General features: G+C 43.4%; 1 protein-coding gene across 14 annotated transcripts in view; it reads right to left on the bottom strand.

The window, feature by feature from the left end:
• PRMT7 (protein arginine methyltransferase 7) overlaps positions 1 to 26905 on the bottom strand; it is a 46290-nt gene that overhangs the window by 13981 nt on the left and 5404 nt on the right. For 11 of the 14 annotated variants that reach the window (XM_042970569.1, XM_042970570.1, XM_015541129.2 and 8 more), the window contains 6 exons: positions 23681 to 23717; positions 16991 to 17140; positions 10982 to 11090; positions 4581 to 4693; positions 564 to 805; positions 159 to 339 (listed from right to left, as the gene is read on the bottom strand). In XM_042970569.1, coding sequence (XP_042826503.1) covers positions 159 to 339; positions 564 to 805; positions 4581 to 4693; positions 10982 to 11090; positions 16991 to 17140; positions 23681 to 23717 — 832 coding nt within the window. The remainder of the gene's footprint in view (positions 1 to 158; positions 340 to 563; positions 806 to 4580; positions 4694 to 10981; positions 11091 to 16990; positions 17141 to 23680; positions 23718 to 26905) is intronic. The other 3 variants (XM_042970574.1, XM_007090345.3, XM_042970578.1) reach the window with 2 other exon arrangements.

Here is a 26905-nt window from a genome sequence, read left to right as displayed (position 1 = left end):
TGTTTGTTTGTTTAACTCTTCTCTGACATTGATTCTGACATAGCCCCTCTGGTCTCTAAATTCTTGTGAATCTAAGGTTCAACACGTTACTTTCCCACAACCAGAAGTGGGTAAGTTTCCTGATTTACATGAAAATGTGCTCAGGTATTATCTCTTACCTGTAGCTCCTCTGGGTCTGAGTGTGCCCAGAAGGGGGCCATGCTGCACTTAATCTTCCCCTCAGGGTCCATTTCAATGTCCCACCAAGAGAGAACCACCTGAGCTCGACCAGATGCCACAGGTTCGAACTGCCGGCTGTGGCAGGCTGCTGAGCTACTGACTTGCTTGCTGAAGTCCACACTGTGGAAGAATATGCAAGAACTTAAGCATATTTTAAGCCCACACACTCTATTTTTAAGCTTTTATGGTGACATCACTAGCAATGGGACTTGTCTGCAATGGACTCCTGCCTTCAGAAGCAGGTGACCTCAGCTAGGTTTCCTTCTCACTCATGAAGAACTTCTAAAGACCCCAATTCCACCAAATATCTTAAAGCGCCGTCAGCTGGGGTGGTTTCGTGGTACCTGAACATAGGCAGCACATCACTGAGGACAGTGAAGTCAGCGGATGACACTTGGTTCAACTGAATGTCATAGACAGAGGGTGCACCAGGGCACCTCTCCAGTTCCAAGGGGGGGACGATGACCTGCTCTCCACAGCTGGTATGCACAGGGATAGGAAAGAGCTTATTCCACGACCACATCCTCCTGGACTCCACCAGCTGAGCATAGACAGTTGCTCTGTGAGGCACTGCCTCACAGTTTTCCTAAGTTTGTTAAAAAAACAAAAGAAGAAAAAACAAACCAGTATATTATCAGAAAATAAATCCACAGTAATCCTCATGGATCAAAAGAGGTTTGTTCCAGGCATGCCTAAGTGGCTCATGCTCAGTCAGTTGAGCATTAGACTCTTGATTTCAGCTCAGGTCATAATCGCAGGATCTTGGAATTGAGCCCTGTGTGGGGCTCCACACTGAGCATGGAGCCTGCCTAGGATTCTCTCTCCCACTCTCTCTCTCTGCCTCTCCCCCGAGCGCGCCCCTCTCCCCTGCCTGCACTCTCTGTCTCTCTCAAGAAAAAAAAAGAGAGAAGAGGAGAGAAGGAGTGGGGAGTGGGGAGTGGGGGGGGGGGGGGAGAGGGAGAGAGGGAGAGAGGGAGAGAGGGAGAGAGGGAGAGAGGGAGGGAGGGGGGAGGGGGAGAGGGAAAGGGAGAGGGTTTGTTCCTTAATATCAGGTCAGTTGAGCAGCATCTAACGCCTTACCACTATCAGAACAGTGAACTGTTTTTGGCCTAATGTCCTTGGGAAAGGAGAAAAAAGGAACCACATTTCAAAAAGAATACATGCTATATCTAAAATGATTTATGTCAGATAAATTCCTGGCTACATGACACTTTTAAATACTTCAAAAATAACCCTTAATTGTTATCATGCTGACTAACTCCCACATCAATTTTGAAGAAAAAGTCCAAGACTTCCTGCGAAGCAGTAATTCTGGCACTGGGCTCAGAGTTTCTCTTAGGTACAGCTCTCACCCAGACGCCAGAACCTTATTGCACAGCCCAATGGACAAGTGTCCACCCTCAGATGACCTAATCTCCTGGCCTCACTGGGCACTGCCAATTGCTCCCCTTGTTTGGTTTTGGCTGAAACACCTCATCCAGTTTCCCTCCTACCCCATTCTTTCACCTGACAGCCTCTACGCACCAGGCACCAGGGGCCCAGCCATGAGGAAGACACAGCTACTACTGGAGGGAAATGACAGGCATAGGGTTTCTCTACCTTAGTACTAGTGACCTCTTGGGCCAGATGATCCTTTGGTATGGGGCTGTTTTGTGCATCATACCATGTTTATCAACACCTTGGCCTCTATCCACAAGGATGCCAATAGCATCCCCATCTCAGTTGTAACAATGAAAATGTCTCCAAGCATGACCCCTGATGAGAAGTACTGTTCTCCCCCTCTGTCTCCTTCAGAAGGCTGAACTTCCCCTGTTCATCCTTCAGAGAGAACTCCAGACCTGGTCTGGGCCCACCTTTCTCTCCCTCCACATACTCTCCCCTGAGGGAGCTCAGCCAGGGAAATTTGGTATTTCGTTTACCAAATACCACGTGTCCAAAAGCCTTCTGGTCCACTCCATTTGGCTGACCCTCAGATAGCTCAAACTCTGTCTAAACCAAACAAATCACCTTCACCTCTCCCCCTCCTTCCCAGGTCTGGTCCTCCTCCCATTCAGTAGGGAACACCAACATCCAATCTAATCACCTAGCCCCAAACCCTGGCATCATCCTCAATGTCTCCACATCTAAGTAATTACCAAGTCCTTGACCACCTTCCTCCTCCCCAAGTCTACCTCTCCAGGCCCATTTCCCTGGTCTCAGCTGAGGCCCGTCTCAGCCTCAGGGCCTGGATGACCCCAACCACCTTCCAATCAGTCTTCCTACCTCTGATCTTATACCTCAACTGCTCTCCAAATGCCTGCCTGCATGAATCCAATGTCAATCCCCTCCTGTGGTACCACACTGCCTTCTGGAGCACAGGGGCCCATCTGAATGTAGCCCTGCCTCCCACACTACCCATAATGCCAACAACTCGCCCTGTACCAGCTCTTCTTCACATCTTTGTGCATGCTGACCTCTTCTACTGAGAATACCCTCGTCTGCCAGGCCAATACTTGATGACTCTTGAAGACAGACTCAGCTCAAGCTTTATCTCCCTTCATGCTCCCCATCATACCCTACCAGAGCGGACAGGATCTCACCCCACTGACCATCTGAGCATAACTCTAACTGTACTGGGATAACCTGCTCACCTACCTGCCTGTCTGGGAGTGCACCTTCATATTCCTGGTACTCAAAAAAGGAGCCCAGAAAAATGAAGGCACTTGATAAATTTACCTTCTCAGATTAATCACTGGGTCATTCATCACCACATGGACACCAGATGGACTGTCAGACATGCCAGCATCCTAGTTCCATGACCCTCAACAAGGCAGGAAGAGGGACAGGGCAATGGAAGCCTTTGTGTAAAGCCATAACTCTTTCAAGCTCAGAAACAAGGTGGACAGATGGGGACAGCGATTAGAACAGACAGTGGAGGGGCACCCGGGTGGCTCAGTCAGTTAAGCATCTGATTCTTGGTTTCGGCTCAGGTCATGATCTCAGTTTGCGGGATCGAGCCACACATCGGGCTCTGTGCTGATAGCATGGAGCCTGTTTGGGATTCTTTCTCTCCTCTCTCTCTGTCCCTCCCCCTACTTGCTCACTCTCTCTCAAAATAAACATTAAAAATAAACAAACATTAAAAAAAAAAAATACCCCCAGACAATGGACACCTAGCTGCACAGGTCAGCTGAGAAAGGAAACTGCAGATGGCTGCCTGCACAAGTCATAATTATTAAATGAATTAGAGAAAAGACCAATTGGGCAACACTAACATAATTCTAACATCCTCATTCTCTGTTTCACGGATTCATCTAGTTGATAGTTTTTGTTTTGTTTTGTTTTGCTTTAGCTGATGGTTTTAATGTGAAGAAACAGCAATAATTACTACTAACATTACTAGAAAAAGATTTCACATTTTGGAGACAATGAGACATCTCACACAGCGTAGGGATCTGTGGAACAATCACCATCACATGCTGACCTGTGAGTAAGGTGGACTATGGCCCCAATTGCCCTGGAAGGAGCCACATTCTTCATTGTGCGAACACCAAGAATCCCCAAAGAGGGCCCCAGACTGGGACAGTTGCAGGCTCACCTGGATGGTTCTCACAGGACAGGTGGCAGCAAAAGAAGCAGACACTCATACCTCCCCACCTGGCTTTTGCCTCTGGGGAAGCTTATGTCCATAAAAAAAAGACCAACATCCCTGAGATAACTTTCAACACGCTTCTCCCTTCCCCCAAAACTGTCAACGATTATCACTACCCAAAATCTTCTACCTGGAATGGTTTCGCATTCAAGGCCTTCCACCCTCTCCCCCACTCTCCACCATTAGCTCACAAGCCCACTCAGTGTGGTGTTCTCACTGACCTACCAAATAGGTCCTCTACCTGGGATACCTCTCTCTCTTCTCAGTTCCTTTCCAAATTCCACCATCTCTACACATGACCTCATCTCCTGATCCCAGACCCCATCCAGTCCTAAAACAAATGTTAGTGGTGCTTCTGTCTGCCTCTCCATTTGGCCCATCCAGTCTTTACTGTCACTGACGGTGGATCTTAGAAACAAGAAGGATGTCTGATATTTCTCCCTGGATGCTAGAACACCTTATACACAGGTGACATTCAAAGAATGTTTGCTGAATTGAATTGAAGTGAAACACAGTTTCTTGCCTTTTGACTCTAGCCTACGAAGACCTGATAAGAGATCCAGAAGTCCTAACTGAGAAGAACCAGAGTCTTGCAGGAATGAAGGGCACCCTAAGGTGTACAGAGAAGTACTGAGGGCTCAGGCTGTGCAGAGCACATTGTATCAATGAGACCTGTGTGAGCTGGCTGAGATCACAGCAATATGTGCGAGTGAGGTCCTTGATTCCCTACCTGCACGAGATGCCTGTGTGCATGTTCATAGGAAGGCAGCGCTCCCTCTCCAATCAGTTCCGTATCAAACAACTCCGTTATCAGGATATTGGCACGGCATGGCATGTCACCATCTAAGAAACATGAACAAAGAGCCAGAAGCAAGCGGTCAAAAAAATATTTACAACAAATACGTGAAAGATAAAAGGTTAACAGATCACTAAATTGAAAGCATATACATATACCGAAGAATTCAATAGTGTCATGCAACTAACTTTCCAATGGCTCACCAAAGAGCCCATTTCGATGTACATATACACATCAAAATACCAGCAACTAATAAGTCTTGCTTAAGAGAATGTAAGTGTCCACTACACCACTCTTTCAATTTTTCTGTACATTTAATATTGCAAGGGACTTGCAGAACTGATAAGAAAGCTATAAATACCCAAAAAGAAAACCAGGCAAAAATACAAATAGACAATTCAAAACAGAAAAATCAATCGATCAATTATATGGAAAATGTTATTTATTTATTTATTTATTTTTAAAGTAGGCCCCATGCCCAGTGTGGACCCCAACACAAGGCCTGAACTCCTGACCCTGAGATCAAGAGTCAGGTGCTTAACCAACTGAGCCACCCAGGCACCCCAAAAATGTATCATTCTTATTAGCAATTGGAGAGATAAAAATTAACAATTAAATAAACTATTAATATGTTAACAACAATGATTTGAAAAACAAAAACTTAATACTTCTACTTTTTAAGTTTATTTTTTATTTATTTTTGAGAGAGAGAGAGAGAGAGAGAGAGAGAGCGAGCACGCGCACGAATGGGGGAGTGGCAGAGAGAGGGGGAGAGAGAGAAATCCCGAGCAGGCTCCATGCTATGAGCATGAAGCCCAACCTTGGGGCTTGAACCCATGAACCATAAGATCATGACCTAAACTGAAATCAAGAGTAGGAAGCTTAAGTGAATGAGCCACTCAGGTGCTCATGAATGCTGGTACTTCTATTTCTAGGCTGCACAGAGAGAGAAAAACCAAAGCAAGAGAGATTGCATGATTCCAATGACGCTACAAGATCCAGGATTCAGAATCCCCAGTTCCTTCTACTAAATCCTCCTTAATTAAGTTAATTTCTTGCTACCAATCAATCCCCCAAATAATAGTTGTTTTAGAATACTAGGATTAGGGAAGATCTTTTTGCTGAATCTATTTCTCAAACCTCCATCATGTAATGTAATGTTACTTCTACAATTACAATTTTTAATGAGCCAAGAGACAGAAGACAAGTCTCATGGATAACACAAGGAAAGAGAAGCATTTAGGAAGCTCAAAGGAGGGTGAGGCAGAGAAAACCTGAAGTCATGGAGACCTAGGCTGGATCCCACTTTCTAGCCTTGAACCTTCAGTGCTGACCATCTTTAAAACAAGAGTAATGAGGGGCGCCTGTGTGGCTTGGTCAGTTAAGCGTCTGACTTGGGCTCAGGTCATGATCTCACGGTCCATGAGTTCCAGCCCCGCGTCGGGCTCTGTGCTGACAGCTCAGAGCCTAGAGCCTGGAGCCTGTTTCGGATTCTGTGTCTCCCTCTCTCTCTGCTCCCCCCTGTTCATGCTCTGTCTCTGTCTCAAAAATAAATAAACGTTTAAAAAAAAAAAAAAAAAAGAGTAATGAGATATGGTGGTAGCACAGCAAAGGTAAAAGCTTTCCTTTCTTTCCTTTCTTGTGCACACATGCTCAAGAGCAAGGGACAGAGAGGGAGAGAGAAAATCCCAAGTAGGCTCCGCATTCTCAGCACAGAGCCCAAGGCAGGGCTCCATCCCAGGAACCTGTGAGATCATGACCTGAGCTGAAATTAAGAATAGGACACTCAACTGACTGGGCCACCCAGGTACCTACTTTCTATGAAGTACCCTTGTGCTCAATGGCAGTATGCCATGAAAGGTGGCTGACAAGAAACATCTGTCTCTTGGCACAGAGACTGCCCTCCTGAATGGCACTGCCCACATTTCTGATATCATGCCAAACTCGAACGGAAATATATTATCCCAAACTGCACCCAACCCCTACACAACTGCTTCTCCCTCCGATGCTTCTGCCTCAGTGGATGGCACCACCGGTCACACAGCCCTGAAACCAGGGCATCATTTGTCAGCTCCAGGAGAGCAGAGACCCTACCTGCTCTGCTTGCCATTTTACCCCAATGCCTAGAACAACACCTAGCACCCACAACAACCAGCAAACATTGGCTGAATTCTTGATTCCTCCCTGTCATCTTACATCCAATCAGTCACCAAGCCCTGCCAATTCTACCTCCTGAATAATTTTTAAACCAATTTTGTAACTTAAAATGATTTATTATTCAATTCGCTTCAAATAAACAAAGTTTTATGATCCACTGAATCTCAATAAATACTCTTGAAGAGGCTGGTATCTAGCATGTGAGTGCTAATACAGGAGGGTGCAGTGGGAACCCGAGGAGGGTGGTTACCCCAGTGCCTTGTATGTCTTTGCCACATGACTAGATGGACAAATGTTGCTCCCCAAGTTACCTGTGGAGTACTTGGGATCAAACTTACCCACCCACTGTACTCAACTAGAAAACTAGATAAACTATATGAAACAAGTGTTTTCAGATGTTGAATAAGAGGAAACAAATTTGTTCTCTAAGAAGAGAAACAAAGTGACCCCTGCAACTGCTCTGGCTTTCTGCCAGTAGGTAGTTTCCAGATGCTGTACAAAAAGCACGATGTCAGGCAGAACGTAGCAATCTTGCTGAGGCAAAGAGATAGCAACTGAAGCTGAGAGAAGGCAGGTGGCTGGGGCTCACCACTGGGGGCGGGGACCAGAGAGGATGTTACACAGAAAGCAGGCTTCCGAAATCTGCACAGGACTCCCCCGAAGCCTCTTGTTGAATATATTCACACATACAGAAGAATATAGAAAGTCTGGCAAAGGACGACCATAGAGCTAGAAATTGAATAATTTCCAGAGCTCACAGAGGACTGGGAAACATTCTAGTTCCAATCAGCCAGCACCAGACACTAAGCAGAGACCCCAGAAAAGCCATGCTTTGCTAGTGTGACCAAGGTAGTCTTAAAACAGGGGCGCCTGGGTGGCTCAGTCGGTTAAGAATCTGACTTTGGCTGAGGTCATGTTCTCTTGGTCCATGAGTTTGAGCCCTGCATCTGGCTCTCAAACAGCTCAGAACCTAGAGCCTGCTTCATATTCTGTCTCCCTCTCTCTCTCTGTCCTTCCCCTACTCATGCTCTCTCTGAAAAATAATAAACATTAAAAAAAAAAAAAAAAAAAAAAGAAGAAGAAGGAACACTGGTTTTCAACAGAGGGCAATTTTGCCCCTACCCACCCCCAAGACATTCAGCAATGTCTGGAGACATTTCTGGTTGGTACAAATGCTAGTGGGGGAGTAGGTGATATCAGCTTCTACTGGTTAGAAGCCAGGGGTAAACATCCTCCAATACACAGGACAGCTCCTCCCAACAAAGAATTATCAGGCCCAAAATGTCACTGTTGAGAAAACCTGACTTAAAATTTTTCTAACCCGGGGTGCCAGGTGATTCAATCAGTGGAGCATGTGGCTCTTGATCTCAGGGCTGTCAGTTCAAGTCCTACATTGGGTGTAGAGATTAAAAATAAAAATCTTTAAAAATAAATAAATAAATAAATAAATAAATAAAGCTATTCTAACCCTGCTCCAACAAAGCTTAAAAACAAGCCCTGAAAGGATCAAACTAACCTATTAGTAGCCCAACTGCATGCCAGGCAAAGCCTTTTTTTTAACTTAAAAAAAAAAAATTATATTTATTTTTGAGAGGGAGTGAGCAGACACAAGACAGAGAGAGGGAGATAGAAAATCCAAAGCAGACTCTGTGCTGACAGCAGAGAGTCCAAGGTGGGGCTTGAACTCACAAACCATGAAATCATGACCTGTGCCAAAGTCAGACGCTTAACTGACTGAACCACCCAGATGCCCCCAAAGTTTTTAAAGGGAGACAATAAACTCTGGTACTCAGCAATGCAAAACTCCCACCATACATGGCATCCAAATAAAAATTATTAGACATGTGAAGAAGAAAAATGTAATCCAGAATCAGGATAAAAATTAGCAGAATAAACCCAGGAAAGACTGAGGCAGTGGAAGCAGAAGATAAGGATGTCAAAACAGCTACCTGGGTGGCTCAGTTGGTTAAGGGTCCAACTCTTAATTTCAGCTCAGGTCATGATGTCATAGTTCATGAGATCAAGCCCTGTGTCAGGCTCTGCACTGACAGTGTGGAGGCCTACTTGAAATTCTCTCCCCCTCTCTCTCTGCCCCTCTCCAACTGGCTCACACATGTGCGCGTGTTCTCTCTCTCTCAAAATAAACTTTAAGTAATGTACTCTTAAAAAAAAAATAAAAACAAAAAACTCCAGCTAATATAGATATGACAACTATTTAAAAAATCACATGAAAAAATAAGAGCGATGCAAGTTATAAAAAAGAATCAAAGGAAACCTTTATATATGAAAAATACAGTATGAGAAATAAAAAGTTCACTAGATGTACTCAGCAGATTAGACACCACAAAAGAAAAAAAACAGTAAACCCCAAAACCTAAGAAACTAACATGTCCATCAGTAGGTGAGGGGATGAACAAATTAAAGTATGCACACACACAGTGCTACTCAGCAACCCTTTATCCACAGAACGTGGATGAAACCCAAAAGCATTATGCTAAAGAAAAGAAAGAGTACATGTGGGTGATTTCACTTACTCAAAATTCTAGAAAGGGGGGGGGGAACTAATCTACATTGAAGAAAGCACATCAGGGGTGCCTGGGTGGCTCAGTCGGTTGGGCATCCGACTTCGGCTCAGGTCATGATTTCGCGGTCTGTGAGTTCGAGCCCCGCGTCAGTCTCTGTGCTGACAGCTCAGAGCCTGGAGCCTGTTTCAGATTCTGTGTCTCCCTCTCTCTCTGACCTTCCCCCATTCATGCTCTGTCTCTCTCTGTCTCAAAAATGAATAAACGTTAAAAAAAAAAAAAAAAAAAAAGAAGAAGAAGAAAGCACATCAGTGGGTGCTTAGGATCAGTGATATGGAGGCAAAAGACTATAAAGCGTCATGAAGAAATCTCTTTGTGCACGGTAAAGACTTTCTACAGTCTGGAATGCAGAAGAGGTTACAAATGTGTTTACATTTGTCCAAACTCAAACTATATACTTAAGACAGATGCACTCATTTTTAAAAAAAATTTTTTAATGTACATTTTTGAGACAGAGAGAGAGAGAAAGAGAGAGTGCACACCGCACTGGGGAGGGGCAGACAGAAAGGGAGAGAAAGAATCTGAAGCAGGTTCCAGGCTCTGAGCTGTCAGCACAGAGCCTGATGTAGGGCTTGAACTCCGGAACCGTGAGATCATGACCCGAGCTGAAGTTGGGCGCTTGACTGACTGAGCCATCCAAGTGCCCCAGATGCACTCATTTTATGTACATTATACCTCAATAACGTGGACTAAAAAATGAGATAATTATTTGCACACTCTTTTGTAGGCGTCAAAAATAAAGGGACACTAATCCTTTCTTTTGGGCATGTTTCAGATTCTCCATTTAAAAAAACATTTTTTTTAAATGGGACAAAAACGTTGATCTTATATAGATGCTTCCATCTAAAATACTGCATTTTAAAAAACTGGTGATATACATAACCTCATTCCAGAAGCTTCTTTTGCAAATCTTTCCACTGTCTCTCCAGGTATCAAGTGGCATGTGAAATTTTAGAAGTCTGACTCAAATACCTAGACTATAAAAAATATTCTGAAAACCTGGAGAGACTGTACTATATAGGCAAATCTCTCATGTTGGATGCTGAAGCAGGATGTCAGCACTAAGCAAACCTCATTCTGCTATCTACTTAGTTTTACTTCTGTCGATAAAACTCAAATCTCTGAGAACTGAGTCACATAAGAATTTCAACTTGCTTAAAGCAAAAGGAAGTTTCATTTGTCTCACCACTGTTGAGCATTAGTTTTGGTTTACTCACTGCTGATTTATTTTCACTAGTAGAGAAGCAAAGTACTTATCTTCAGACCAAGTGGAGAGGCCCCATTTCTCTTGAATAACCTGAATACGTTTATTCCAGATAACTAGAATAAACCTTTTCTTTTCTCCTATAAGAGTGAATAAGGCTTTTAAAACAGTATGTTTTGGCTTTTTTTAAGTTTATTTATTTTGAGAGAGAGAGCACGAGAAAGCGCACTATCATGAGAGGGGCAGAGAGAGGGAGAGAGAGAATCCCAAGCAGGCTCCATGCTGTCAGAGCAGAGCCCCATGAGATCATGACCTGAGCAGAAATCAAGAGTCAGATGCTCAACCGAATGAGCCACCCAGGCACCCCTCAAAACAGTATGTGTTGATCTTACCTGGCCCCATCGTCACCTCAGTGGAATGCTTGTTAATAATCTTAATCTTATCACTGAAGCCATTTTTCTCCACAATCTTTACAGCAGCATCAGCCATAGGCTTGAAAACCTACAAATTAGAGCCAAAACCCAAGTAAAAATGAGCAATAAATTAAATAACATCCTAACATCAAAGATTAGTAATCTCTCTTTAAATGGAGAATCAAGACACAATATGTCTTGATACAGGTTCTTAGACTTGAAGTAAAAGAGGTCTCCATTACAGAGTTACCTCCCGAATATATAAAATGTACCTCTGTTACTGTTTGATACAGGCAAAATATTTCTTGGGCTGATTTGATCAAAATAAATGAGACTTCACCTTTGTAACTTAAATAGTTTATTCTCCAAATGTATGTCATAAAAATGAACACAAAGGGAAGGCCATCCACTGGGTTTAACTTGCAGGAGTTAAACCTTACATGCTAGGCACAATGGGGACGCAGGGCTTCCCAGGAAGGTTGCACTACCTAGTAAGGACGGCAGGTGTCAGAGCCAGGCTAGAAGAAGGCAGCAAGGGGATTTGCTTCACAAAACCACACCCTGGGGGAATGGGGCTGGACAAATGTACTCTCTAGAAGAAAGTGAGACTGTTACTGCATTAGTTGTTAAATGTAAACAGGCGTCAGCTCAAAACTGTCCCAAATCCTCGCTGCTGGCATAATACAGCCTCTATTTTATGGCATTCGAGGACCTCCATAATATGAACCACCTTAGTTCCCCCAGCCTTATTCCCCTCCTAATCCATCCCCACCCATGACTGATGCTCCTGCCACACTGATCTTATTGTGCACTAGGGAAGCCTTAGCCTTCTCTGCCCTACCCCAACCTGCCAAGGCAAACCCAACTTTCCAGGAAGCATGAAGCCCCCACTTCTCCAAAAGCCTTTCTAAACCCTTCACTTATCCCTAAACACAAACCCCTCCAACTCTTACTTTCTAGCTTGCCCAACTTAGATTGCACGGCTCCAACCACGATAGTGCATAAAAAATACAGATGCACATGCGGCCACACCTACAGAGTGGAAATAGAACAAAATGATAAAGTAACTGGTCACAGGACAAGATTTCCATTTTTCCTAAGTCCTTTTCTGCGTTTTCCATATTTTCTACCATGAACACATACTTCTTTTATTAAAATCAAGAGGAAATGCTATATTCTTCTGTAAAGGATACATATGTGCTTACCTAGGAAAAAAATCGTTCCAATCTGTTTCAAATTATTTCTAGGATCTGGCTTGGTGTTTTTAGATGTAGTCTGAGGGCCTCAAGACCTCAGTTCTCACCCATCACTTTGCCTCCACCCCAAAGTATCACAAGTTTCTATCATCCCCTCAGCCCTCCTGCCTCTGGACATTATCACTCATCTCTTCTGTTGACCCTTCAGGCTTGACATTCACAGTCTCCTCCTTAGCTTAAGACCTCAAAATCTCTCCCAGAACACTTCTTTCTGGAATGGCCCCTGAAGATGGCTTCCCAACATCATTCTGTGTACTCCCCTGCACCTCCAGTCAGTTTGGGGGACTGACTGTATCACTTCCAAGTGGTACACCTGTCTGACCTAAGTGTAACTGAATCTCTCAGGCCATGTCACTGAAGTAAGTTAAATAGGATTGAACCTTATTCTGGCCAAAGATACCCAAAGAGAGGTTTGCTAGAGATTTCTGAGAAAGTTCTTCTTGCTCTTACAAAGAAGGAAAATAAGTGAGGAAACCAGGACCATGCTTTATTCTCAAAACATTTACCAAAGAAATCACTGTAACTAATACACCTTCCCAAAATATTCCTCACTTTTCAAACGTGTTAAAAGAGAAGTTTATAGTCACTGTCTGTAATTCCTTGTATTCCATCTACTCCTCAAACCTATTCCCCTGAAAATACCATTTTAAGGAGGTCACCTCCTAGCTGCCAACCTAACAGCTTTCTCTCAGTCCTCATCCTACTCAACTGCTACATCAGTGCTAATACAGTGACCACATGCATTTAAATAGAAGTTGATTCAAACTGAGTGAAATTTAAAAATTCAGTTCTCAGGGCGTCTGGGTGGCTCAGTCGGTTAAGTGTCCGACTTCAGCTCAGATCATGATCTTGGAGTTTGTGAGCTCAAGCCCCACGTCGGGCTCTGTGCTGACAGCTCGGAGCCTGGAGCCTGTTTCAGATTCTGTGTCTCTTTCTCTCTACCCCTGCCCGACTCACACTCTGTCTCTCTCTCTCTCTCTCTGTCTCAAAAAAAAATAAATAAATAAACATTAAAAAAAAAATTCAGTTCCTCATACTAGTCACACTGCAAGTGCTCAGCAGTCATATGTGGCTACGGACCACTATGTTGGCCAGCAGAGCTATAGAATATTCAGCATCACAGAAAGTTCTATATGACAACGCTGGGCTAGAACATCCACACTTGCTGACCACTTCCTTTTTCCCATGAATCCCCTGCAACCTTGGCTTCCACCCCTGCCCTCTAGGATCTCTTTTCGTCTGTCTGAACTTGCCTTTACTGGCCACCCTTCTTCCCTCACAGGCATGTCCCCAGCTCTGCCCTTCTCATTTTACTCTCTCCTTGAACAATCTCCTACAATGCCAGCTTCACCTGCCACATCTGCAAATGAGTTTGGAAATCCGCCTGTACATGCCACTCTCTAAAGATTCAGACGTCCATCTCCAGAGACTAGCAGGTTCTCACTCATTGTTCTAGACCTGTCTTTCCAGTTGTGGAGCTCAAGCAGAGTTGAAAACCACAGGGCAGTCCAGCTAGAACTGAGTTGAGAGGTTCAAAAGTTGGTCACTAAAGTAAAAGCTGGGAGGCCACCATAAGATGTCAAGAGCCAAAAAGAAAAGATCTGAGAATCACAGACCAGAGCACCAAGACAGAAATTAGAAATCCAGGTAACTGAGATGGAAATATATAGAAAAACCCAACAGCACAGTCCTACCAATTCTGCCAGAAAACATGTTCTTACCGTAAATATATATATACATATATATTATACATATACATAATATATATAATATGTTAAAATATATATATAACATATATATACGTATGTGTGTACTTTTTTTTTAAGTTTATTTACTCATTTTGAGAGAGAGAGCGAGCAGGGGAGGGGCACAGAGAGAGGGAGGGAAGGAGAAATCTCAAACAGGCTCTGCACTAAGAGTGAGGAGCCTGAAGTGGGGCTCAAATCACAAACTGTAAGATCATGACCTAAGCTGAAATCAAGAGTCAGACGCTCAACCGACTGAGCCACCCAGGTGCCCCCTCACCCTGTATTTTCAATTAGCAGTCCACGCATATAGTGACTCCTGCCCTGGGACCTGTCTCTCTCATACTTACCACATCCAACATGAAATGCATTATCTTTCCTACAAAGTAAGTATCTTCTTGAGTTCCTCTCACCAGTCAACAGCATCACTGTTCCCCCAGACAACCATGCTAGAAATCTCACACTCACACATCCTCTCCCATCAAAGATACCACTATAGGGCTAGCACCTTAATTAGCAACCAAAAGACCAAGTCTCCAGGTCTAGCTCTCCTATTTATTAATTGTGAGATTAAGTCTTTAATCTCTCTGGGTCTTAGTTTCTTCATTTGTAAAGTAAGGATAATAAAATTTACTTGAGACTAACTAAGGTAACTATCCTAAAATATAAATAAATTTCTTTGTATCTATTTAAAAATCATGATGATGGAGGCACCTGGGTGGCTCAGTTGGTTAAGCATCCGACTCTTGATTTTGGCTCAGGTCATGATCTCACAGTTTGTAAGACTGAACCCTGCATCAGGTAACCATGCTGGATGTGGAACCTGCTTGGGGTTCTCTCTCTCCCCCTCCCTCTCTCCTGCTCATATTCTCTTTGTCTCTCTTCTCTCAAAAAAAAATCTTGATGATGCCCCAGAAGGCCAAGAAATGACTCTTGATCTTTTTATGAAGTCCTGAGACAAGTGCACAGAGTCATACACTCATACACATACACACACACCCCTACCTCTCTCAGGTCTCTCCATGGAGACCTGAAGCCCATTCTTCTTCTTTTTTTTTTTTTTTTTTTAAGATTTTCTTTTTAATGTTTATTTATATTTGAGAGAGAGAAAGAGCACATGTGGGGGAGGGACAGAAAGAGAGGGAGACAGAATCCAAAGCAGGTTCTAGGCTCTGAGCTGTCAGCACAGAGCCTGATGTGGGGCTCGAGTGCTGAGATCATGACCTGAACTGAAGTCGGGCACTTAAATGACCGAGCCACCCAAGGGCCCCTTAAATCTATTCTTTTTTTTTGTTTAATGTTTATTTATTTTTGAGACAGAGAGAGACAGAGCATGAATGGGGGAGGGTCAGAGAAAGGGAGACACAGAATCTGAAGCAGGCTCCAGGCTCCAAGCTGTCAGCACAGAGCCCGACGTGGGGCTTAAACTCACGGACTGCGAGATCATGACCTGAGCTGAAGTCTGATGCTTAACCGACTGAGCCACCCAGGCACCCCTGAAGCCCATTATTCTTATTTCAGGTTAAGAACAACTAATTCAGGATATTGAAGTTAGAAGTCTTTATTGTAGCACTCAGGTCCTCCATAGTGTGGCTACAATCTACCTTTCTGGATTTCTACCCTGACCCTGTTTGCCACGACTCTGGACAATACAATACGGGATTCCCTCAGCCTAAAATGCCCACCTTTCTAGACCATGAGCATGAGGGCCACACTATAGGGAAAGAGGGGTGTGGAGCTAGAAGGAGTCTGAGTAGAATACCCCAGAGTGCTGCCTCCAGACTTTATGTGAGAAAGCAAAAATCTTCTATCTTGTTTAAGCCACTGTTATTTTGGGACTTTGTTATTCACAACTCAATCACCATACAAACCAAATCTTGTAGGAAAAAGTGTTTAAATACATTCCACCTTTTCCCAAAAGCTGTGAAGAACATATGCCAAAATTTCAACGATGGTTAACATTGTGTTAACATGCTATTTTTGTTTTACATTTACCATATTTTCTATGGTAGAATGCATTATTTAATTTATCAGCAAAACAATGTATGTTTAATGTTACAATAAAGAAATGAAATGACAGACTGCCCAACTACTGACAAACATAGTAAGATAGCAGGCTCAATGGAGACATTTAAACTTGCAGGTCTCGGGCGCCTGAGTGGCTCAGTCGGTTAAGTGTCCAACTTCAGCTCGGGTCATGAGCTCACAGTCCGTGGGTTCAAGCCCTGCGTCGGACCCTGTACTGACAGCTCAGAGCCTGGAGCCTGCTTCGGATTCTATGTCTCCCTCTCTCTCTGCCGTTCTCCCGCTCATTCTCTGCCTCTCACTCTCAAAAATGAATAAATGTTAAAAAAAAAAAAAAAAAAAAAAATTAGGGGCGCCTGGGTGGCTCAGTCAGTTGGGCATCCGGCTTCAGCTCAGGTCATGATCTCATGGTTCGTTGAGTTCGAGCCACGTGTCCGGCTCTGTGCCGACAGCTCAAAGCCTGGAGCCTGCTTCGGATTCTGTGTCTCCCTCTCTCTCTGCTCCTCCCCCACTCATGCTCTCTCTCTCTCCATCAAAAATAAAAACATTAAAAAATATTTTTTTAATAAAAAAAAATTTATACGAGCAGGTCTCAACCTTGGTGCACAGTTAAAACTCCCAATGCCCAGGCCACATCTCAGAATAATTAAATTAAAACTGGAGTCAGGATAGCAGGGTGGTGAGGCAGGGTAGGCAGTTACACATCAGTATTTTCTGAAGCTATTTAAGTACTTAAGTGATTCTGACATGAGGCCAAGACTGAGGACTGCTGTTTTCAGAGGAAAAAAGGAGACCCTGGGTTAAGGAAAGGTGTCTGATTCATCTCCATATCCTTAGAACCTGGCTCTATGCCTGAAACAGAGTGAGCACTCCATGAACATTTGTAAACAAACGGATAGGCAAGGTACATGACGGACTTCCCACACAACACACAGGACACATATCTGAACAGTGTGGCTCACCTCAATGGCATAGCAGTAGTCAGCCCCTGCTGTGACCGCCATCATTGACAAGAGTCCCGTGCCAGTGCCAATGTCAAGAACCAAAGCCTTCTGTCCTCTGTCCTTCACCCTGCTCACAGCAGCCCGGATACCCTGATAATATTTTATATTCTAAGAGAAAAGGAGAAACAGCTATCACTTCATACCAGTTACTATAAACAAATGCAAGGATACTTTGTGAAGTTTGGGAGTCATGGATGGCGGCAGCAGCAGTGTAAGTCATGGCTCCATGGCTTTCTGGCCTGTCAAGGAACAGCACTGGCTAGTTGAGTAAAGCAGGCCTTGACAGACTCCCAGAGCACTGGGTCAGCCTCTTGCCTTTTATTTGGTGATTGTCCCTCCCTCCACACCCACTCTTTTGTACTCTGCTTAGAGGGGCTGGGGCTCTGCCAACAACCTTCTCCTTTTCCAGCTATTAGGTATGGACAACAGGGGAACTACAGGGCGACCGGCAGGTAGGAAGAGGCAGAAAACTTGTTCCTTCCCAAATGGTTGCTGCTCTCATCAGGGTCCTCCCAGAAGTGGCAGCCGGCTCCAGATGCCAGCTCCTCCCCAGCTCCTCTCTATACTCTCATCACCAGCCTCCTTGGGCACCTCAGAGACAGGCGCAGCACTCATGCAGCTGTCCCTCTCAGAGAGCTGAGCACCAGTTCCACAGGACCTCTCCTCCATGCTTCCAGACTCATGAAGCTCACTCTCCTGTATCATCAGCCCTAGGCAAGTTAGCTGCCTCCTGCAATTACTACCACTAGGTAACCTTGGTGCTCCCATTTGCTTCCCAGGTCTCCCACATCTGTGTTACCAATTCCGCCTGTGAAATTCCCTCTGTTGAAATAGTAACATGGCTTTGGATTTCCTTACTGGACTCTAATTCACAGGGGTTCCTTGTCTCAAAAAATAATCCCCTCCTCAGGAAATCATTTCTTTGTTTTTAGTTCAGGTCTTTAGCAGCTGACACAGATACATTTTCAATCTGTAACAGTTTGGCTCCATAGGTACCCTGACCCTTCTGATGAAAACAATAATGATACGGAAAATACATGCAAATCTTTTAAAATGCACTAATGAGCTGGCAAGTTAGAAAGAAACATTAAGAGGTCAAACTCCTGGGGGCGCCTGGGTGGCTCAGTTGGTTAAGCGTCTGACTTCAGGTCATTATCTCACGGTTGGTGGGTTCGAGCCCCACGTCGGGCTCTGTGCTGACAGCCTGGAGCCTGCTTCAGATTCTGTGTTTCCCTCTCTCTTTGCCCCTCTCCCACTCATGCTCTGTTACTGTCTCAAAAATAAATAAACAAACATAAAAAAATTAAAAAAAGAAAGAGGCCAAACTCCTCTGAGGGGAAGTAGATTCCCCTCAACTGAGCCTTAAGGTGACTGCCTGACAGGGTGACACCTTGATCACAGCCTGCAAGGGACCCAGAGTCAGGGCACACAGCTAGGCTTGAGCTCAGATTCTGAACCCATAGAAATGATGAGACAATAATAACTCTTTTCAACCATTAAATTCTGGGATAACTTGTTATACAACAGAACATAATACAGGACTGATATCAAAAGGGCAACATTCTCAGACCTGAGTGCAATCAAGTCAGAGATCTCAATAACAAAAATATAACTAAAGAAAAAGAGATTTTTGAACTTGAGAAATTCTAAACTCACAGGTAAAGAACTAAATCAAAAGAGAATTAGAAAATATCTAGAACTGAACTTTTTAAAATTACATTATCAAAACTCAGGGGATAGCTAAAAGCAATATTTGGAAAGAAATACATTACAAAAGACAAGAGATAAGGTAAGCATCTGTCTCAAAAAATTAGAAAGAGGACTGCAATATAATCTCTAATCAGCAGATAAATAAAAATAATAAAACACAAAAATTAATGAACCAGGGAACAAATATGGAGATTTTATAGAAATTTTTTATAAAAGTTATTTCAAAAATCTAATTGATGAGCCTCTGATAAGTCAAAAAACAAAAGGGAAAAAAGAAGTAAGCAAAAACTGGGAATAAGGGGTGGGGGAAAGAGCACGGTACCACTATATATGCTGCCAATATTAGAAAGATTAAAGATTATAAACAACTTTTAGCAAATACATTTTGAGGTACACCTGGGTGGCTCAGTTAGGCATCTCTTGATTTCAGCTCATGATCTCACATTTCGTGAGATGGTGGCCATATTGGGCTCTGCACTATCAGCTCAGAGCCTGCTTGGGATGCTCTCTCTCTCTCTGCCACTCCCCCTAGTGCATGCACATGCTCTCTCCCTCTCTCTCAAAATAAACAAACATTAAAAAAAACTTAAGATTACAGAACTTCAAATCAATAAATAAAAATCAACTGAAATTTTATATATCAGCAGCAGCCTTTAAAACCTTGGCAGAGGAGGGGCACCTGGGTGGCTCAGTTGGTTGAGCGTCCAACTTCGGATCAGGTCATGATCTCACAGCTTGTGAGTCTGGACGCCGCATCGGGCTCTGTGCTGACAGCTCAAGAGCCTGGAGCCTGCTTTGGATTCTGTGTCTCCCCCCTCTCTCTGCCTCTTCCCCTCTTGCATGCGCTCTCTCTCTCTCACTCTCTCTCTCTCTCAAAAATAAATAAATGTTAAAAAAAATCAACGGGGCGCCTGGATGGCTCAGTCGGTTAAGCATCCAACTTTGGCTCAGGTCATGATTTCGTGGTCCATGATTTTGAGCCCCGCATCAGGCTCTGTGATGACAGCTCAGAGCCTGGAGCCTGCTTCAGATCCTCTGTCCCCCTCGCTCTCTGCCCCTCCCCCACTCATGATCTGTCTCACTCTGTCTCTCAAAAATAAATAAATGTTAAAAAAAAAAAATTAAGAAAAAAATTAAGAAAAAACCTTGGCAAAGGGGCAGCACCTGGATCAAGTGTGGGACTCTTGACCTTAGCTCAGGTCATGATCTCACAGTTCATCAGTTCGAGCCCCACATCAGGTTGTGCACTGATGGCGCAGAGCCTGCTTTGGGGTTCTGTCTCTCTTCTCTGCCCCTCCTTGCCCATGCTTTCTCTCTCTCAAAATAAATAAATAAACTTAAAAAAAAAAACCTTGGCAAAGGGAAGGATTTCTTAAACAAGAGACAAAAAGTACCAGCCAACAAAGATTAAAAAATAAATCCTGACATTAAATTTAAGAACTTGCATTTATCAGATGAAAAAACAACCCATAAAGTAAGACACCTACAATACATGTAACTGACAAATGATAAGTACCCAAAATACATAAAGAACTCTTATAAATAACTAAGTATTAAAAGAAGAAACATGAAGGGCACCTGGGTGGCTCAGTTAAGCATCCGACTTCAAGTCAGGTCATGATCTCGCAGTTCGTGCATTCAAGCCCCATGTCCGCTCAGTGCTAACAGCTCAGAGCCTGGAGCCTGCTGTGGATTCTGTGTCTCCCTAACGCTCTGCCCTTCCCGTGCTTATGCTCTGTGTCTCTCTCTCTCTCTCAAAAAAAAAAGAAAAAAAAAAAGAGGAAACACGAAAAGCCAAGGAACAAAAAGAGTTCATACTCAGTAGTAACCAGAAGAATGCAAATTAAAACTGACAATGACAGGCTGGATCATACCTATCAGACTGTCAAGAATGTAAATTGGTTAATAACAAATAATGGCAAGGACATGAAACAAGAAGAACTACCATACACAAGTATGAGAATGTAAAATGGCATGATCCTTTGGGAGACAGTCTGACATTACCTCATAAAGTTGAACAAACTCAATGGGCAGCAACTCCATTCTTAGATATACCAATCTAGAGAAGAGTATCCCAGAGTACAGGTCCTAGAATATTCTAGGAGCACTACGTACAACAGCAACAAGTTAGAAATAACCCCAAAGTCTACCAACAGAGTAACAGGTAAGCGATGATATATTTATACAATGGAATCCAAACATCATGAAAATGCATGAACTACAGCCTCATGAAAAATGGATGAATCTCAAAAATAATGGTGAGCAAAGAAGAAAGTCATAAAGATTAAACAGTATGACTCCATTATATAAAGTTCACAAACAGGCAAAACTAGGAATTTACTTTTTTAATACAACAGGTGGTAAAACTATAAAGAAAAGTAAGGGAGTGACTGATATAAAATTCAAGACAGTGGAAACTTCTAGGGGAAGAAAAAGGAATGCAATCTAGGAGTACACAGGGGAATTGTGAGTAACTGTAATGTTCTATTTCCAAGCTGAGTGGTAAGTCTATGAACATTTACTATTCTTTTTTAAACTATACATACACATTTTATACTCTTCTGTATGTCTGTCACAATAAAAAAGTTTTTTAAAGAGTAAGAATGCTAATAAATCTTAAAATAGCAGCACTGAATTCTAAAAGAAAATGAATAGTGGGGCGCCTGGGTGGCTCAGTCAGTTGAGCGTCTGATTTCAGCTCAGGTCACTATCTCGCAGTTCATGGGTTCGAGCCCTGCGTCGGGCTCTGTGCTGACAGCTCAGAACCTGGAGCCTGCTTTGGATTCTGTGTCTCCTTCTCTCTCTGTTCCTCCCCTGCTCACGCTGTCTCTCTATCTCTCAAAAATAAATAAAAATAAATAAATAATGAATAGGGGGTGCCTGGCTGGATCAGTTGGTGGAACATGTGACTCTTGATCTTGGGGTTGTGGGTTCAAGCTCCAGGTTGGGTATACAAATTACTTAAAATCTTTAGGGACACCTGGGTGATTCAGTTGGTTAAGCGTCCGACTTCAGCTCAGGTCATGATCTCGCAGTTACTGAGTTTGAGCCCTACATCAGGCTCTCTGGTGTCAGCACAGAGCCCACTTCAGATCCTCTGTCCTCTCCGCCTCCCATGCTCACACTCGCTCTCTCAAAAATAAACATTAAAATAATAATAAATAAAAGAAAATGGATAATGTCAAAATTCTGACAAAAAGTGATTTCCCAATCAGAATCCATATTCAGCCTAAGTCTTAACTGTAAGGACAGAATAAAGAAGTTTTCAGATTAGCAAAGTTTTTAAACTCTCACCTCCCATGCACCCTCTCATAGGACACTGAGGAAGAATGTGCTTCAACAAAAAGAGAGGGTGAACCACAGAGGAACACAGGGGAACCAGGAAACATGGGACTCAGTATAAAAAGAGAAGAAAAGGGGGGTGCCTGGCTGGCTCAGTCGGTGAAGCACCTGACTTCGGCTCAAGTCTTAGTCTCACAGTTCATGGGTTTGAGCCCCGTGTCAGGCTCTGTGCTGACAGCTCAGAGCCTGGAGCTTGCTTCGGATTCCGTGTTTCCCTCTCTCTCTGTGCCTCCCCAGCTCACTCTGTCTCTCTCAAAAATAAGTATTTTTTAAAAGGGGGGGGTTAATTAATGAAGAGGTAGGAACGTTCCTCAAACGAGTTTTGATTTTAACTTGGCAACAGCGAGAGGCCACCGAGGATGGTGCTAAACAGGGTTCTGAGGGTTTTAAGCAGAAGAATAACATGGATTGGCATTTCAGAAAGACCCCTTGGGCTGCTATGTAAAGAAAGGAAGAGAGGTCAACACTAGTAAATGAGGTCTGAGCAGGCAGTAGGGTTGAAAGATTCACACAATTTGATGACAGACTGTGTGCTCAGATGAGGAAAAGGGTGCCATTTTTCTGGCCTGGCTGACTGACTGAATGGCAATGCCATTTGTTCAAATCCCCTGGAATTTGAGTCAAAAAGGATCATCTTTGCAGATGATACTAAAATCAGAGAGGCTCACAAGCTCAAGAAACCAGTAAGAAGCCAAGACCACTAAGCTAAAGAGAATTAGTCAAATTCAGAAACAATGTCTGTCCACATCCTATAATTCCCCAATAGCTCAGCAAAGGCACTCAGCTATTTGATAAAAATCAGGGAAGCACCTAGCCCCTTTTGGTGTATTCTACACACTAATGATGCTCAAGGAGACTGTTATGTCATGATGTTGCCAAGAAGTATGCATACTGAGCAGTTAACCAGGGCTGGATGAAGTAGACACCAACAACAAAGCCTCATGACCAACCTGACCATGTGCCCTGCTCTTTCTCTTACCCTACACTGCTTAGCTCTTAAGCCTGAATCCTTTGCCTTCAAGCCTCCGCATTTCTGAGCCATCCAGATGAGAATGACCAGTCAAGCACTCTGGTAGGCCAGGAAAGCTTGCATTGCTAACCACCGTTAACACCAGAACTGTAACATAATTCAAACAGGAAAAGAAAACTCAGATGAAACAAAAAGAAACAAACAAACAAAAAAAAAGCTGAAATGTCACAGTGCAACAGAAGTCAAATTTGCTTTTACAAAACAGTCTGCAGTGGCCTCTAGAGATAGGATTTTAAAATTACAAACGGACTACACGAGGTAAAACTGTGTAATTAGAGAATCTGTATCTAGAGGAGATTATGGAGATCAGCTAGTATATCCCACTCCTTTTAAATCCTAATAAAAAAGATCTGCAGAGGTCCCATGTTTTCTCCAAGGCCACACTCAAGTGAACAGCAGAGCTGGAAGTAGGACAAGGCCTCCCCACTGATTTCCTGACCATTCGTTACACCATACTGCCTCTGTACATTATTCTAACATCATGTCTCTGGAGGAAACTTTTGATCTTGTAACTAACTAAAGGTTTCAAACACCACAGCAAGATAATGGTTTCCTTTTACACTTACTCTGTCTTTGTCATGTAACATATCAGCATAGGAGGATCTAAAAAGAAACAAAAGGTCAGAACCTCTATTAATGATATCCATTAACATATGAGAGCATTCACATATATAAATGCATTCCTAAGTCAAATGGAAAAACATCCAGGCCCACTTTATTTTTTATTTATTACTGAACTATAATTGACATACAATGTTACGTTAGTTTCAGGTGTACAACATATTGATTCACAATTCTATACTCAATGTTTAATATGTTAAGTGGAGTCACCATACATTATAACAATGTTCCCTCTGCTGTACTTTTCATCTCTAACCCAGGCCCATTTTAAACTATTTTAGTAGAGTTATAAGCTAAAATTCTCTGGTATTGCAGGAAAAAAAAATCTTAAAGATGTTTACTTTCAGCAAAGAACCTCAGAGCTAAAAATGGTCTGGGAGTTAGCCCTGTCACAGCCACCAGCATGCTGATCATGTTATATGTCACACATTTTTTTTTCTCTCCAGAACTCAGACTCAATTTGTCTAATACTTTACATAATCTTGCATACATTTGCACATTACGATAATCACAGATTCAACACTGCAGAGACGAATCAGGGACCTGCTGTATAAGTGAGGGGTATCATGCCCAGCACTTTCCATTAATTCACAAACTTGAAAAATCTCTGGCAGAGTCAGGATAAGCTCCCAGAACTCAGCAGGCCCAGTCCAAAGTTGCTTTCTGAGAGATGCAGGTGAGAGCTAAGGTGCTTTCACCAAACAGAGGACCTCCAGCTTCAGATCAACACCAGAATCACTGGAGACCTATTTTTTTGTTTTTGTTTTAAATAGACAACATGGGGCTTGAACTCACGACCCTGAAATCAAGAGTTGCATGTTCTACTGATTGAGCTAGCCAGGGATCCTTGGAGAGCTTATTTTAAGTGCACATTGCCAAGGCACCTGGATGGCTCAGTCAGTTGAACTGAGTCTCTGACTTTGGCTCAGGTCATGATCTCACTGTCTGTGAATTCAAGCCCTGAGTCGGGCTAGCTGCTCTAAGTGCAGAGCCCACTGCAGATCTTCTGTCTCCCTCTCTCTCTGCCCCTCCCTTGCTTGCACTCTCTCAAAAACAAATAAAAATTAGGGGCGCCTAGGTGGCTCAGTCAGTTAAGCAGCTGACTTCAGCTCAGGTCATCATCTTGCAGTCTGTGGGTTCGAGCCCCATATCCGGCTCTGTGTTGACAGTTCAGAACCTGGAGCCTGCTTCAGATTCTCCGTCTCCCTCTCTCTCTGCTCCTCCCCCAGTCGTGCTCTCTCTTCCTCTCTCTCTCTCTTTCTCTCTCAAAATTAAACATTATAAAAAAAATTTTTAAGAAACACTGAAAAAAATTTTTTAATGCAGATTCTCACGATACATGCAAACAGATCCTGATCCAGAAAATCAGGCTGGAGTCTGGAAATACGCACTTGAACTGGTACCCCACACAACTGTGACACAGGCAGCTCATATTCTAAACTCCAAGGAGCACTGTACCAGAAGAATAGCATTCTTTTCGTTTTAATGGCACACCATGGCTTTTACATGTGAACCCACCTAGGAATGCTTAGTTGAAATCTGGTTCTGTCTTTCCCTACCTTCCAAGAGGCATTTCTGGTCCCCATCTTCATAGCCTCATCATCCACTCTCCCCACCACTCCACAGACATCATTCTGCCTAAGCACTATCGACCAACTCCATCACTAACATCCAGGATTTCTGTCTCTGTTGGACACTCCCTCTTCCTGAAACACTTTCTTCTTTTCCACTTGCTGGCCATTCCCTCCTGGTTCTCCTGCCTCCTCTATTCCAAGATTCTTTCTTCAGCCCTCTACCTTTCTCATCACACACCCTCCCTCAGAGCCTGCCATCTTTTCCATCTTGAATTCTAATAACTGCAAACTGGCTCCAGACCCATGTTTATCTGCCCACTGCATCTCTACCTGGATGTCGAAACCCAAATACCTAATCTCCATCACCTTCTCCTCTCCAGCAACACTCATTCCTCCTGTGGTCATCCCTCTCACAGAACACAGCTCCATCCACTTAGTCACTCTAATCAGAAATCTTGGGTGCTTCTGGAATTTCTCTCTCCTTCCACCACTGAACCAATGAGTTATTAAAACTCAAGCTCCTTCAAAGCTGTCTCCCCACCTCCACTGCCTCACCTGTAGGGTTGCAATATCCACCCAAATGGCTTCCACTCCCTCCAACCCACTTTCCACACTGTTCTCAGCAAATGTCCCAAAATGCAGCTTAATCTTTTCTCTCCCCAGTTTAACATCTCAATCACTTACAAAATGATGTTCAAAATCTTTTGAAAGAAGGTAGTATCTTTGAGCCCTTATTCTATACCACACATTGTATTTGTCACCCATCAAAGAGCCCTAAAATAAGGCTTTATATGTGAGGAAATGTACATTATTACATGTATGGAGACATATATTATCATACTGAGGCTCAAGGAAGTTAAGGAGCTTAGCCAATGTCAGAGTTAAGACACGACAGAGCCCAGACTTACCCTCATGCTCCTCTTCCTGCATTTTGCTACCACCCTTTACAACATGATCCTGCCTACCTTTTCGGTACCCTCACCAGAGCCCTGCTTTTGTACCACATTCCAGCTACCTCAAACTGCTAGCAATCCCCCAAACTAACTGTTACACGTGATCCCTGCTGCTCAGAAAGCAATTTCCCTCCTTTTAGATTTGGGAAATCACTCACATATCACCACCCCCACCCCCACCCCACCCCCCCGCCCAGCTGGTTCTTACTGCTTCCATGAACTTTTGCACCCATGTCCAGTGGCCTTTCTTCACTGTGTCATGATTCGTTACATGTCTGTCTCTTACAAAAAACTGCATGGTCCTTGAGGATGGGAACCCCATCTTCTTCATTAGCTCCACCACAGGGCTAGTATGTTGTATGCACTTAATGACTGCTAAAGAATAGTAACGCACTCAACAGTTTTAAATATCCCTTCCCAAGTCAGGGAAGAATGCATTTTTCACATTTTCCATTCAAAAGAATTTAACTATATGATAAATGTGTCTCCATTTCAGTGACACAATGAATGAATTTCATAAACTCTTCAATTATCACTAGTACTACTGAGGTGGGTCCTCTCTGCTCCACTAGACAGATCCTCTGAGACTCTGATAAAGCTGTTACATGATATGTGACTCTCTACACAGAAATGACTTTGCCTA

The sequence above is a fragment of the Panthera tigris genome, chromosome E2 (genome assembly GCF_018350195.1).
Source record: "Panthera tigris isolate Pti1 chromosome E2, P.tigris_Pti1_mat1.1, whole genome shotgun sequence".
NCBI classification, from domain to species: Eukaryota; Metazoa; Chordata; class Mammalia; order Carnivora; family Felidae; genus Panthera; species Panthera tigris.
Note: the sequence above shows the minus strand (reverse complement) of the source record. Positions and strands in the feature narration are given on the sequence as shown.